Source organism: Vanessa cardui, chromosome 27 (genome assembly GCF_905220365.1).
Source record: "Vanessa cardui chromosome 27, ilVanCard2.1, whole genome shotgun sequence".
NCBI lineage: Eukaryota > Metazoa > Arthropoda > Insecta > Lepidoptera > Nymphalidae > Vanessa > Vanessa cardui.
The window spans coordinates 4175958-4192042 of NC_061149.1; the positions used below are offsets into that span (position 1 = coordinate 4175958).

General features: G+C 34.0%; 1 protein-coding gene across 4 annotated transcripts in view; it reads left to right on the forward strand.

The window, feature by feature from the left end:
- Positions 1–16085, forward strand: part of LOC124541270 (serine proteinase stubble-like) — a 36918-nt gene that overhangs the window by 20042 nt on the left and 791 nt on the right. For 2 of the 4 annotated variants that reach the window (XM_047119171.1, XM_047119173.1), the window contains 6 exons: positions 1558–1737; positions 10381–10743; positions 12500–12677; positions 13108–13300; positions 14253–14357; positions 15728–15835. In XM_047119171.1, coding sequence (XP_046975127.1) covers positions 1558–1737; positions 10381–10743; positions 12500–12677; positions 13108–13300; positions 14253–14357; positions 15728–15835 — 1127 coding nt within the window. The remainder of the gene's footprint in view (positions 1–1557; positions 1738–10380; positions 10744–12499; positions 12678–13107; positions 13301–14252; positions 14358–15727; positions 15836–16085) is intronic. The other 2 variants (XM_047119174.1, XM_047119175.1) reach the window with 1 other exon arrangement.

Here is a 16085-nt window from a genome sequence, read left to right on the forward strand (position 1 = left end):
ATATGTTCATATCATGACATAAATCTTTACATTATATTGATTAATAAATCATATCCGAGTAGTACGGAATTCTCCTCGTCTTCTAATATGCCTCATAGAGTTTCTTTTTGAAATTTGTCTTTTTATATATGTTTTTTCATATGTTTAATCATTGATACCCCTAATGATGATCGTTCAGGTCGTGTGATTCTTTGACTTTCTTTCACGCCCTGGTAATTTAACAAATTGTTTTCAAATTTGATACGAAGAAAATGAGTCACGAATATATGGCATTTATTTAACGCTACTTGTTAGTATGTGTGGATCCAACTTTGAATGTCATGATAATCTATACATATAATAAAATTGGAGTGTCTGCTTGTAATATTAAAATAGGCCTTTTTTACTCAATGCATATGTATTTATACGCGGTACATATACCAAAATAACATTTTTTACAATTTTTGTCGGTCTGTCTATCTGTCTGTCTGTCTGTTTGTTCCAGCTAATCTCTGGAACGGCTGGATCGATTTTGACGGACCTTTCACTGGCAAATAACTGATATAATAGGGAGTAACTTAGGCTACAATAACATATTTTTTTGTTATATTCAAAGGCGTACAAGGTCGCGGGCAGCTAGTATACAGTATATTGTGATATTATCAAAATGCCAGCCAAATGAAAGATTAGATATTTAGATTTTTTTGCCATTATTTTTTTTTATTTCGTTTTAAAATATTGTATAGTTATTTGAGAGTACAAATTAACAGTTAATCTTATCTTAATTATTCTGTTCTGGTATGTAGGGCTACGCCCTTCCCATACCGTACAGAAAACAAGATTAATTACAGGCACAAAAATATGATTTTTGAGTGTTTAGCAAGGGAAATAATAATTGTAGCTACTAAAATTGAAGACATTGGTGTGATGATATACAGAATGATTATTATTACGTCCCGTTATAATATCTGTGGGGGGATAGGGGTGTCTCATTTACCCGCCCAAACAATTACATAAAAAAATTTTAAACTCAAAAATATTAAGTAACTTCTATAACTCTTACGAGATCATACCGAAACTCAATTCGAAATGGATATATCCCATTATTTTCGTAATAAGATTCACGGTTATCTAACACTAAAAAGTATCCAGTTATAATCATATACATACAATATTCCACTACCAATAAAACATTATATTCAAATTAATATAAAATGAAAATAAATGCTCTGTATTATTAGAAGAATTATGGAAGTAGCATGTAACTTGCTTATACTATGCTATACTATGCTATTGACTCGCGATCGAGAAATGTGCTCCTACCGTCATACAGTTCACCTAGTACAAAGGGCATGTTCATCGAACTTGAGTTGCTTAGCATTACAACAAACAACAACAGCCTGTAAATTCCCACTGCTGGGCTAAAGGCCTCCTCTCCCTTAGAGGAGAAGGTTAGGAACATATTCCACCACGCTGTTCCAATGCGGGTTGGTGGAATACACATGTGGCAGAATTTCTATGAAATTTGTAATTTGAAAAAATAAATTAATTAACAATTGTTATCCTTTTCTGTTACAGTGATACCTCAAACCTGCCGTTATAGAGGAGCAAGGTACCCTTGCGGTCTGAGCATATCATGTGTGCTCGGGGGTGGGAAGCCTATGGATCTGTGCTCAGGGGGTATGATCTGGGCGTGCTGTGTGGATAAGGACACAACAGAACGACCGACAGAGATTGCGCCGGTTGTGCACAATGCCAGTGAGTATTATTTCACTATCATTTTCAAACACAAATATTGGTATATTCTGATGAAGTTTGGTAGTACGGAAAAACAAAAATTCTTAAAGGACAAATTTTCTTTGACATAGTTCCAAAATTATTTTTTGGGCCAAAAGAAAAGACGCCTTATTACGCGATAAATTAATTATAAATGTCATCGTTAAAATCTTAGATAGTATATAAATATACATTGAGCATTATATAATAATACTTGTATTTATGCATAAAGTAAATAGGTAATTATTCGGCGTTCAAATATGGTTCATAAGCTATTATTCCTTTTTATAATCCAATTAGACGTTTTTTATAAATAGTGTCTGTTATAGAATGTCCTCTTTTGAGTCAAAACTCTGATAAGATTTTAATTAAAAACAAATTAAAAAAAAAATTACAAATTATGACTTAAACAGTGGCAAGCTAGCAGCATTCCCTGTTGAATCAAAATTCCAATCCTCTAGACAAAAATGAATCAGTATAGATAAGGCAAATATCAATTCAAATGGATTTAATTTTAGGGTTATTATTAGTAGGGTTTTAGTATTGTATATTTTGCAATGGAAGTATGTACGTTTATATATGTATATCATATTGTATAAGGCCAAGTATTTACAAAACTCATATGATTATTATATGTTATTTATAATTGCACTATTTCATATTGTGATAACACTTTAATTTTGTGTTTTAATTATTAATTAACTCTTTTTAATTCGAATAATCTATTAAACTGTATTTAATAGTTGGGAGTGTGTGTTTCATACAGCAGAGTACGGGTGATTCTATAAACTTTTATGATACGTTCTCGATTCTACTTCGATCCAACATAATCTTAAAAAAGTAAAGTATAGTAACAGCCCGTAAATTTCCCACTGCTGGGATAAGGCCTCCTCTTCCATTAAGGAGAGGGTTTGGAACATATTCCACCGCGCTGTTCCAATGCGGGTTGGTGGAATGTGGCAGGATTTTGATGAAATTAGACACATGCAGGTTTCCTCACGATGGGTTCCTTCACCGTCGAGCACGAGATGAATTATAAACGCAAATTAAGCACATATATATATAGTGGTGCTTGTTTGGGTTTGAACCCGAAATCATCGGTTAAGATACACGCGTTCTAACCACTGGGCCATCTCAGCTGATTAATCTATGGATTTAAGAAAAAATGACGTTTTGAACGTCGTCGAATTTTGGAAGTAAAATGAAAATAAGTAGTTAAATTTAATAGAGTTGTATTATTTACAAAGATGTATTTATCATAAATTCTCAGTAGTACACGATATAGCTGAGTTATCAGCAAAGCATGAAAAACGTAAAGATAAGGTTTGTGTATGTTCTTTCCTCTTTACTCATCAGATTCTACCACAAAAAGCAGTAGTCAGTATTCTTGTGGTCTGGTTTTACCAAGCCTATGCTTTTGAAAAATGATTTTTAATTTATTTACATAGAATCTAATTTAGCGTTTCCCCCTTTCTACGATAACGTACTAGAGACAAAGCAATGTAGCTGAGAATATTTTTTGAGAGCAATTTTTAATTCTATACAATATTATTGCAAAACTGACCTAGTTTTTTCGTGCGCTCCGAAACGAACGGCGAAGTTTTATCACAAGACATTGAATTATGAAACTGTGTTATGTAGGAATACAAAAGGCTCTCTCTTGCTTGGTTACACGTGCGAGTTACAAGCGGAAAGCGATTTAAAATACGTAATAGTTTAGAATTGATATCTCTCATTATTTAGAACTTTGTCTTAATAAAGGTTGGAATTTATTTCTTAATACGGTATATATGTAACACACATACAGTGAATAAAAATTTGTTTAGAACAAATTGGTGAGGAAGGTTGTCAGAAGATGTTCATTTCTCACGTAAGCCATATTTTTTTATGGTATAGGTTCGCTGACGTGCATATAGGCCACCTGATGGTAAGTGGCCACCATCACCCATAGACAATGACGCTGTAAGAAATATTAACTATTCCTTACATCGTCAATGTGCCACCAACCTTGGGAACTAAGATGTTATGTCCCTTGTGCCTGTACTTACACTGGCTCACTCACCCTTCAAACCTGAACACAAAAATACTGAGTACTGTTATTTGGCGGTAGAATAACTGTTAAGTGGGTGGTACCTACCCAGACGGGCTTACACAAAGCCCTACCACCAAGTAAAATAATACCAGTATATGAAGACTACCACTTACAAATAGTTGGTTCATAGTTTTTTTTCTAATATTTATTATATAGACGAAACATAATTATATTTTTGTTTAAATTATTACAAATTTTGATATTATTACAACACATAAATACACATAAATATTCCTCTTAAATAACTCTTGTTTATTGATGAAAGCCGCATTAAAATCCGTCGCATAGTTTAAAAGATTTAAGTGTACAGATGCCGTAACGCATCTTTCTTGTATTAACGTTAAGAAGTATACCACTTACTCAATCATAGTCAAACTAAAAATACCAACGACTCATAAAATAATATAGAATAAGTAACGAAATAATCTCAAAAGGTTTCATAGTTCAAAACTCGTCGACGTCACAAAAAAGTACATATATTACACTATCGATCCGCCCCGGCTTCGTACAGGTACAATGCTTATACTAAACAAATCCCGTTTATACCCTATTCCTTGGGAATTCTGAAATATCCTAAAAACAGTTTTTAGTTGTTGTTATAACCTACTTGCATGCTAAATTTGAAACACTTAATTATAGTTACGGAGATAGAGCTACTTTGGTTCGAAAATATAAATCCCATTTATTCCCTATCCCGTTTTTTTTGAATTTTGAAAAATCCCTTCTTAGTGCACCTCTAGGACACTCAAGGCATACGTATGTCAAATTTCAAGTCTCTAGGTCCAGTGGTTTAGGCTGTACGTTGTCTGTCAGTCACTCAGTAGCTCAGCAACGGAACAGTTATATATATTGATTTTCATACTTACGCTGTCTTTAATGTCTTGTACCGCCGAACTATCAAGTTTACGCACCGATTGTTCGAACTTCACTACAATTAGTGAATGTATTATTTCCGGATCTGTATTTTAACGATTCATTATCTCGTCAGCGCATTTCGTAATGTATTATGTTTACACTTTCTCGAGCGTTTATAATAACGATTGTGTTTTTATAACGTTACATAACGAAAATATGGCCCCAATTGTATAACAATTATACAAACGGATTAAAAAGAATGTGAGTTATATCCTAAGTAATAGATATTTTACACGCACATAATATAGGCCTTCCTTTGAAGGTTTGGGCATATTCCACGGTGCCCCAATGCAATGTGGCAGAACTTCGTTGAAATTAGAAACATGCAGGTTCTTTCACGATATTTTCCTCCGTCAAGCATGATATGAAATATAAACAAAATTTAAGCACATGAAAATTCAGTGATTGTCAGAGTTTGAAGCCGCAATAATCGGTAAAGATGTACCAGTTCTAACCGCTGGTACATCTTTCTTCTTCTCACGTTTTTGTTTTTCCAATGCGTCACCAACCTTGTGAGTTACGGCCTTTATAACTGGCTCACTCACTCTTCAAATCAAAAGACCAAAATACTAAGTACAGCTGCTTGGCGGTAGAATATCTAATGAGTGGGCAAAACCCAGGTTTGAACATGCCCTAGCTATACCACCGAGCCCTATCATCAGTTGACTTAAGTAAGTTAAAAATGGATAAATACTGAACTTAGTATTGCTTAATTCCATTACAAATTTTCAGGATACGTCTCAGCTGTTACCTAAATATATCATTACCTAAAGCAGACCGATAACCTAGTTTCTTAATAAGCAATAAAAATAAATATCTATTGTATTAAATTTAATGTGTTTTTTAAGTGCTTAATAAAGATATTAAAATAATCTTAGCGAAATTATATTGTTGAAATATAATAGTTTTTTCAGTAAAATTATTTAAAGAAATCTCGCTATAGACTTCATACCAAATGCTTTAAAGGATTACTTTGCCATTGGTTTTCTCATTTATCTCGTAGTCGGTTTAAATTGATTTGTGTATTTTGGAAGTAAAATTAGAGCGGGAAGAAGTAATTGTGTAATAGTATTATGTTATAAATCACCTTGATGTCCGAAAATCCACAACAGCGCGATTTCTTAGACATTTTCTGCCTCGTACAACCAATTTATGGAACCAGCTTTCGCCGGCGGTTTATCCGAACCGGTACGACATGGGAACCTTTAAGAAAAGAGCGTACTCCTTTCTTATAGGCCGGCAACGCACCTGCAAGCCCCCTGGTGTTGATGGGCTTCGGTACATACTTTCCAACAGGTGAGCCTCCTGCTCGTTTGCCAACTATGCCAATAAAAAAAATGAAAAAAAGCAACAAGATCTAAAAATCGTACACTTAGTAGTGCACAATATAGCTGAGTTAGTTTGTCTTCATTACAGCTCCTATTGGAATAGACTATGCATACAAATTCACTAAGCCAATACAACATTTTTGTTTTTATGGAATAGTTTGGCGGACGAGCATATGTGATACCCGATAATAAGTGTCACAATCACCCATAGACAATGACGATGTAAGAAATATTAACTATTCTTTACATCGTCAATGTGCCACCAACCATGGAAACTAAGATGCTACGTCCCTTGTGCCTGTAGCTACACTGGCTCACTCATCCTTCAAACCGGAACACAACAATACTGTGTATTTATTGTTATTACATTCAGAGTGACTTATTTATTTTCGTAATAAGACCCTGCAAATACTAAAAGTCTAATTAGATACAATTTTTAATTCGTTTATATATTTGATTGGAAATACTATTTGTAACAAACGATCCTATAATCTATGTATAGTATGAGCTAGTTGATAATTATCTCGACTTATAACCGGGTGGTAATTATGAATTAGAAAGAATAATAATTATGAAAAAGTAGAAAACATTTCGAAGTTTAAAATTTGCCAAACTATAAAAATGAACAATAAAAGTATACAGAAAATTAACTGATTTCCTTGTCGTTACAGTAAAAAAATAAAATATTCGTATAGAAATTACATAATCCGAATGTAACTACTTAATTATAATCTGTAGTACATTATAAAAAAAAACTAAGACAAAAGTTACGAATTAGAGAGAAATTGCCCAATTTTCTGGTCAAAGAAGTTACATTTAAGAGAAATCCGGTGAAAGTCGCAGCAACACGCCTAGTCGAGCGTTAACACAATAGTCTTGGACGACACTTAAAAAAAAAGTAATTGTATATCCGGGACGAGTTATCTAAGTTTGGAAAGTACGTTAATGTCCATAATTACACGGTATTATAGAATTTGATTATAGATTTGGTTCATAATAATAATTCGAAATTACGAGAGATTATAGCGGCGAATTATAAACGAAGAGAATTCTGACTTTGAAATTGGACAATTTCAAAGTGATAGTGTGACTGGGGGAAAATCTAGATTGATGGTTTATGAAGCGATTTAAATTTCGAACAGTCTTAGTGCTAACATTTTTAAGAAAAATTATACGTACTATATCATTTTTCTTCGCGATCTTTGCCTTCAAAAATTAATAATAAAAATTAGTGTGTATATTTCAATATATGGTAACCCTCTTTCAAGGATCTATTACAGAAAATTGTTCCGGTAATATTCGTACGAGATACTGAGTTACTAAATAGTTTCTATTTGGTTTCAGGATTAACTTTACCAACCAGTGTTAACGTAACCTTTTAATTGTATAGAATATCAATTATATAATTCTTAGTTTAATGACTTTTAGTTGTGCCGACAGAGCACAGGCTATTTCGCCAATGTCACATGGGATACATGAAAAAGTTTGGTTGGTACGGTTGAGGAAACAAACTTCATGAAAATTTGAAGACCCAACACAAGCATTGAGGGTTAAAATGTCAATTAATAACGCTTAAATAAATTATTTTGACTTTGATTAATATACATTTATAATATAGGCTGAGATGGCCCAGTGGTTAGAACGCGTGCATCTTAACTGATGATTGCGGGTTCAAACCCATACAAGCGCCACTATATATATGTGCTTAATTGTGTTTATAATTCATCTCATGCTCGGCGGTGAAGGAAAACATCGTGAGGTAACCTGCATGTGTCTAATTTCATTTCGAAATTCTGCCACATGTGCATTCCATAAACCGTTATTGGAACAGCGTGGTGGAATATGTTCCAAAAACCTTATCTTTAATGGAAGATGGAAGAGGAGGCCTTATCTCAGCAGTAGTAAATTTACAGGCTGTTACTTTACTTTACATTTTTAAACCGTTACAAGATATTCGATTACAATAATTAAGAAATTCTTAGCCCATCATTGGGACAGACACATGGACAATTATTTTACATTATTATACAAATAAATAGTTCGAATGAAAATAATATTAGTTATTAAATCACTCAACTGAAATCGTACGCAATGATTTATTTACAATTAGGTAAATAATTAAAAAAAGGAAATCCTATTTATGCAATTATACTCACGAGTATGTGTGTATAACGAACAATTACGTACAGATTTAGGAAGCAGCTAGTGATATAATTAGTTACGTCGACTATTTTAATGATCTATAATATCAATTAATACTTCTTGTCTGTTCGTTCGTTCACGCATCGCTGATTCAGTTAAAATAACATCACATACTACTCTGATCCCAATGTAAGTAGCTAAAGCACTTGTGTTATGGAAAATCAGAAGTAACGACGGTCCCACAAATATCCAGACCCAAGACAACGTAGAAAACTAATGAAGTTTTTCTGCATCTACTTTCCCGGGAATCGAACCCACCACACCGTCACTCCGGAGTGGTGTAACCATGAAAACTAGTGTACACAAAACTTAAACACGGATGTCGTCGAATAGCTTTGAACATAACATTTAAAATTGAGATGAGATGGCCCAGTGGTTAGAACGCGTGCATCTTAACCGATGTTTTCGAGTTCAAACCCAGGCAAGCACCACTATATTTATGTGCTTAATTTGTCTTTATAATTCATCTCGTGCTCGGCGGTGAAGGAAAACATCGTGAGGAAACCTGCATGTGTCTAATTTCATTGAAATTCTGCCGCATGTGCATTCCACCAAACAGCATTGGAACAGCGTGGTGTAATATGTTCCAAACCTTCTCCTTAATGGGAGAGGAGGCCTTAGCCCAGCAGTGGGAAATTTACAGGCTGTTACTTTACTTTTTTTATTTTATTTGGTAGATTACTTAAATTATAAACGCAGACATTTACACGTTATGTGAAGTCAAGTCAAGCTATGTGAGCATACTTGAGCTTTCATGTGCTTAATTCTTGATGGTAGTGTTTAATTTGACCATCAATAAGTAAGTGCTTTTATGTTGAATAAAGGAATTTGAGTTTGATTTTGTTAATTCATATTGTCCGTCACACGGCTGGCGTGGAGTTAGCGCAGCATAAAGAATAAGTGCCAAAGTCATCTCCCCATAAGCAGGGAAGGCTTTCACACGGCAATGGAAATTTTATTTTTAAGCCTTTACTGTTAATCTCCTTCAATGGAAAACAGGTGACACATGTCACTACAAATTAAGATAAAATGCTTGATTGAGGCTTTGCAACGCAATAAAAGCATTTGCTTCTGATATAAAGGATGTAAATAGACTAAATTCGTTGTAAATTACAAATAATAGAACTGATTCTATTTTCAATTAAATAGTAACTAGCTATCCTTTTTCAACTCCAAATAATAAAGAGATAGCAATAATGGCCTTGCTTGCTATTGGTTGATTAATGCCATTGGTGGATGCACACTGCTGCCATCTTGCTTACACTTTTGATTTGAGTTTTATACAGGTTCGTCATGGTAGGCGCTTATTTAAGTCTCCTCTCAACGAATATATTTTTACTAGTTGTTGCCCACGGCTTCGCTCGCGTTTTAGTGGAGTTCAAGTTGGCTTCATAAAATTTCATCAAATTCGGTTCATTGGTTTGGTCGTAAAAGAACGACAGACAGACAGTCAGACAAAGTTAGTTTCACATTTATAATATTAGTATACAAGTATAGATTATTGTACCGCTTTGAATACAAAATATAAATCACATGACTGACGTATTAGCATATTAAGCATATTGGCCATCAATATAAGATATATATAAAAAAATTATAAACATGCCAAAGAATCACCACAAGTTGATTGTAAAAATGTGCCAGCATGTGTCGTGGTAACATCACGGCAATTTTGACAGAACCCCAAGGGCAAGTAGACTTTAAGATCATAAACATAGAGTCTGTAATTCGGAGTTTCTGTAATGACGAGTTATGACGATACTATGTCATGTAAAGTAGCAACAAATCTTTATTAATGTAATAATTATTTAGACATTATATGGATGCCCTAACACCAGCTATACTATAGCAATTCCCAAAACATACCAATTGGGCCATTACAATAGATACATTTTGTAACATTTTTTCTGAAACATACACATGTTATTTAATTTTATAGCTACTCTTACTCTGTTATATCTCTCATGCTTTAATGTATATAATATAAATACAATTACTTCCTCATATATATATTTTGTTTATTTCTTGAACATAGATATTAATATATATAGTTAAGCAATAGATAGTAAATAAAACATTTCACAACAGGTGATCTAATTGACTTCATTGGTACATTCCCACACGAAACGTATGATTATCAAACAAACACACAATTTGAGGACCCGATCATCATCTACACGGACACAAACCGCCCGAAACCGCACTACAACCGCCCAAAGCCGGTCACAGACCGCCCTGAACCGGATCAAACCGGTTTTCAGAAACCGGATTGGAACGTACAAGACTACGATCAGAATCACTATTATCACGTCAAACCGTCGTATCATGAAAGCACAACACGTATACCGGATTCATTCTACCCGGATGTAGGTTCGAATAAACCGGACAGTGATGATGATTATGTACCGGTGCATACGAACGGTCATAAGCCACAGAGACCTAGCTACCCGGGTGAGATACATTTTGTAAAATCGGGTTATATTCTTCTTTCTTATTTTGGTGATGAGAAAACTCAAGAACTTTCTTTATATACATTTATATATAATATATAAAAGAATATGATACATTAAAAATAGTGACAGCCTTATCCCGTTTTATTAATCAATATAAAAACAGATATATAATTTGAATTGCTTAATATTTTTATTGGTAATAAATAAATAATAATACATCAATATGTGTTGTCAATTTACTTATTTCTTGTTTTATTGTGCACATATAAAAAAAAAACATATAAACAATTATAAACTTCAAGAATAATAAATTAGTAATAGTTAGTCAGTTTTAATATATTTGGCTTTTCATGAAACAAAAATTAATTATTAATCATTACGAGAAAATGCACCTTTCCTTTCTGCACCATTACCGTCCACCGAAAATATACTATATCTACCTTTAAATAGTAAGAAAATTTTCTTATATATGTACATATATATATATATGAATAATAGTTGTAAAAGTTCTTGAGTTTTCTCGAATATGGCCGTTTGTCTTGCTTTTTAATACCGCACTGCGTTTTTATAATCATCATGCACTTTTCTGTTTTATGTACAGCACTTGCTTTTAGAACTTACAATAATAATCTAGATTATTAACATTAAATTATATTATGTTTGATTTGATATTGTTACAAACTTATTTTGTTAAATTTTAATTTATATTGTTGTGTTTTGATTTCGGAAAGTATTTTAATAATAGCTGTATAAGTTAAGGCTTTTTGTGAAAGCCAGGTAGCTGGGTAGCTCCCAAGCATCAATTATTCTACTGCTAAACAGCGGTAGTTATTATTATTTGTTTTGGTTTTATTAATAAATGGTATAACAAAAATCATGATCGTGTAGTATAGTTGCAAGAACGCTAACAGTATTGGCCTCTTGGACTGCAGTTCCGATGGGCAAAGTATAAATACCAAGATCATTGTCATCCACATTAGTGTGTTATATTTTTAATAAACTTCATAATATTTTTTTATGTGTACAGTAATTTGTATTTATAAGCTAATAGGAATCAATTGCCTTTTGTTTTTCCAAGGACATATTCAAACACTAAATTTAGGAATAACAAATTGAATACATTAAAAATGTTATTTAATAAATCAAAACTGGTTGTTTTATGAAAACAATAATATTTAATCATTTCTGCGGTAGGAAAATGTGTCGTTGATGGCATTTAGGTAAATTACAACTTCAAACAACGAACGTAACTAGAAAACTATTAATTTGCATGTTATGCACAGTTCTTTTCTGGGCTATAATTTCGGTAATATCTGTAATTTTAAGGGTCATCGAATATCTGGCGAAGCAGAGTGTAGAGGTTTTTCTCGGTACATAAACACTTTTATTGAAATAAATAAGTTAAAGAGTATCAAAGTAGACATGCGCAAATTATTACGCAATGTCGCACAATAACGTTTTTGCTCGAGAATCCGCGCGCAAATTCGAACATCCCACAGTGTACACGTGCAAAACCTGTGCTTCGCCAGATATTCACAGACTGACAACTTTGTTTACAGACTAAACTTGCACTATCATTATGTTCTGTATTTTATGTGTTATTTTACATCTTTTATAAATATTTTATTTTCTTGTTAATATTTATATTTTATTAAAAAGACACACACGACTTCAATTGTACTCCAAATTTTTAAATCAATTTAAAAAATTCCTTTTATTTTTATTAAATTATAATTAAATAATTTCCCTTCCAGGTTGCGGTGAACATTACACTCGCTCGAATCGAATAGTCGGGGGTCATTCCACTGGCTTTGGTTCCCACCCGTGGCAAGCCGCCCTCATCAAGTCTGGCTTCCTCAGCAAGAAGTTAGCGTGTGGCGGTGCTCTTATATCCGATAGATGGGTGATCACAGCTGCGCATTGTGTCGCTACGTGAGTAAAGTCATTTACAGATTATAAAAAAGTTTAATCGATAGGATTTCCTTTGTTTTAATTTCGTTAATTTATTAATCAGATAGTAAATATCCTTAAGTCGTATGGAATAATTTTTGACAAATGCAACATGCAATGTAAAAATTTACATCAAGAATAAAAGGATGCCTTACTGAAGAATTTGCAGTCAAAATTATTCGCATATGTGCATATTACTATACATATTATCACTATACATTTCTGACAGGCAAATTTGACGGATATATCAGGATATATATAAGATTGCACGAGATAGCGCACAAGTTTTTGCGCAAGTACACTCTTTATTATAATATCTCATAAATAAATGATAGAAAATCTAATGTGACGGGAATGATAACACATATGAAATAATTAGTTAATAACCAATAATATTTCACCCCCTCCCCAGCACACCAAATTCCCAACTGCGAGTGCGTCTCGGCGAATGGGACGTCCGTGACGCTGGAGAAAGGTACTCGCACGAGGAGTTTGCTGTCCAGCGCAAGGAGGTGCACCCAGCCTACGAGCCGTCAGACTTCAGAAACGACGTCGCTCTCGTCCAACTTGACAAAGGAGTCGTGTTCAAGCAACATATAATACCTGTAAGTGACGTTTAACTATGATCTATATGCTTAGTATAATGTTGCAAACTTATCAGTATTTATATCTACCTAGCGGCCAAAGTTTTTTTAACATATTTAGACAAAACACCATAATAAATTATAAACCGTCTGGGTAGTTACCACCCACTCATCAGCTATTCTACCGCCAAATACTGTACTCAGTATTGTTGTGTTCCGGTTTGAAGGGTGACTGAGCCAGTGTAACTACAGGCACAAGGGACATAACATCTTAGTTCCCAAGGTTGGTGGCACATTGACGATGTAAGGGATAGTTAATATTTCTTACAGCGTCATTGTCTATGGGCGATGGTGATCACTTACCATCAGGTGGCCCATATGCTGGTCCGCCAATCTATACCATAAAAAAAACCTAAACCTTCCTCATGAATCACTCTATCTATTACTAAAAGTAGTTATGAAGTTTATCGCGAACATACAGACAAACAGACGGGTCCTTGTTTTATAATATGATATTCGTTTCAATCCAATTTTTCAAATACCAATTCGTAACAACAGCGAGTCCCAAGCGAATATAAAAACACTTTCACAAGTGTACTTTTCCACTGGGCGTTAGTGACTAAAACATTATGTAATACTATAACGACTATAAAATACTCAAAAGAGTCTCGAGGTCGTTTTCTGAAAACCAAAACTGCGCAAATACCTATTTATAGTTGAAAAGTTTACTTATATAGTTGCAAGAATCTTCAAATCTCTCCAGACAAAATCTTTGCATTTGAATTTAGTGCATTCTATGTGTAGCTAAGGTATATATTCGGGTGTACACTATGAAACTGTAACATTGGGTTGCTAAAATATGCTATAAATTTCATCTTTCAGATTCCATTTTGTTACATAATAAATTACTAAGTTCGATCAATACAATGAGGTCTGTTCCGACGAAATACAAGTATTGATTTGTGCATTTCAGGTATGTCTTCCTCAGAAGCAAATGAAGTTAGCGGGAAAAATGGCGACCGTCGCGGGGTGGGGGCGGACGCGCCACGGACAGAGCACCGTGCCCTCCGTGCTGCAGGTAACGATAGCATGGTCACCATTATAAAACCATAGCGACTGTCTTGTTGATCTAGAGGATTTATATAGCACAGATCCTAAAGTTCTATATTTGATTATATAACCCCATTTCGGGTCGATAAAAAATGATTGGCTGTTTTGACGAAAAATGTAGAGATAAAGAGGCCGGAGTCGAGCCTGTAAATTTCCCATTGCTGGGATAAAGCCTTCCATTAGGGAAAGGGTTTGGAACATATTCCACAACGCTGTTCCAATGCGGGTTAGTGGAATGCACATGTGGCAGAATTTCAATGAAATTAGACACAAGCAGGTTTCCTCACGATGTTTTCCTTCACCGCCGAGCTCGAGATGAATTATAAACTCAAATTAAGCAAATATTTATAAAATTGATCAGAACGACATCATAGTAAGCAGACCTTGTTTGGACTGTCATTATTGTCAAGTTATGGCAATTATTATAATTATTCCTAAAGAACAATCTTGTAGTAGATTCAGAATCGTCGAGGATATTTAAGAAAATTAAGACTGTCGGTAAATATTTCAATGCTGGGTAAAAGTTTTATATTATACTGAACCCGTCCTCAATAAAACACATGGGTCTTTACTTCCTAGTAAAATATCAAAATTAATTTATAGTTTATCCAAGTAAGCAAAATCTTAATAGTTTAGATCCTATTAAGAAAAACCGACAGGAAACTCAGTAGTTACTCTTTTTCAGCAATCAATTGCACTGACTATTACTAACTAATCAAATACTATATACCAATATGTGTGTCTGTTTTTCTGTTGCTCTTTACGGCAAAAACAACAATTCAAATTTGATTAAATTTTGTATGAAGCAAGCTTTTTATGCATAAAACTCTAATCTGAAGACTCTTTACTCATTAGCGTAAATCGTGAACGACATTCAGTTAGAAAATAAATAAGTCATACATCTATCACCATTTCCGTCACAGCGATCCATTCAGCAGATTGTATTATTTATATGTGAAATAAAATAAAATCAAAACAAAACTAATTAATACCTGTTGACTTCCAGGCAGGATATATTAATTTAAATAATTGTATTAACTAACATGACTGTACTTTTTTTTAAATGTTGAAAAAGAGTAACTACTGAATTCTTGCCGGTTCTTCTCGGTAGAATCTACTTTCCGAACCGGTGGTAGCTTCACTTAATTGTTATATGACGATTCAAAAGTGCTTGAAAAAGCCCACTTGATTAAATTAGATTTTGATTTTGAAACAAAACACCAATAAACATATACATAAGTCACACTATAAAAAGACGCACATGAAGCGGCTTCAGCGCTGGAACAGCGATCTCATCCAGGCAACTTACAGCTACAAAAAATAGTGTAATAATTTAAGGAAGTCGACGTGGAGGTGATCCCCAACGAGCGCTGCCAGCGCTGGTTCCGCGCCGCCGGCCGCCGCGAGACCATACACGACGTCTTCATCTGCGCCGGATACAAAGAGGTGGGCACTCATGACATCTTGATTCATTTAGACAAGGGCGTATCTTAGTAGATATGCCCATATCATCTCGGACCATATTCTTGATTTTAATCGCGTATATTAATTATTTTGGACATCCCGACGTTTCGAGCACTTTACAGCGTTCGTGGTCACGGGTAGACTGTCGACTGTCTACCCGTTACCACGAACGATACGCGTTAAAATCCGTTATAACTAGTTTTATTTAAATGTGTAATAATCGCGAAAATTT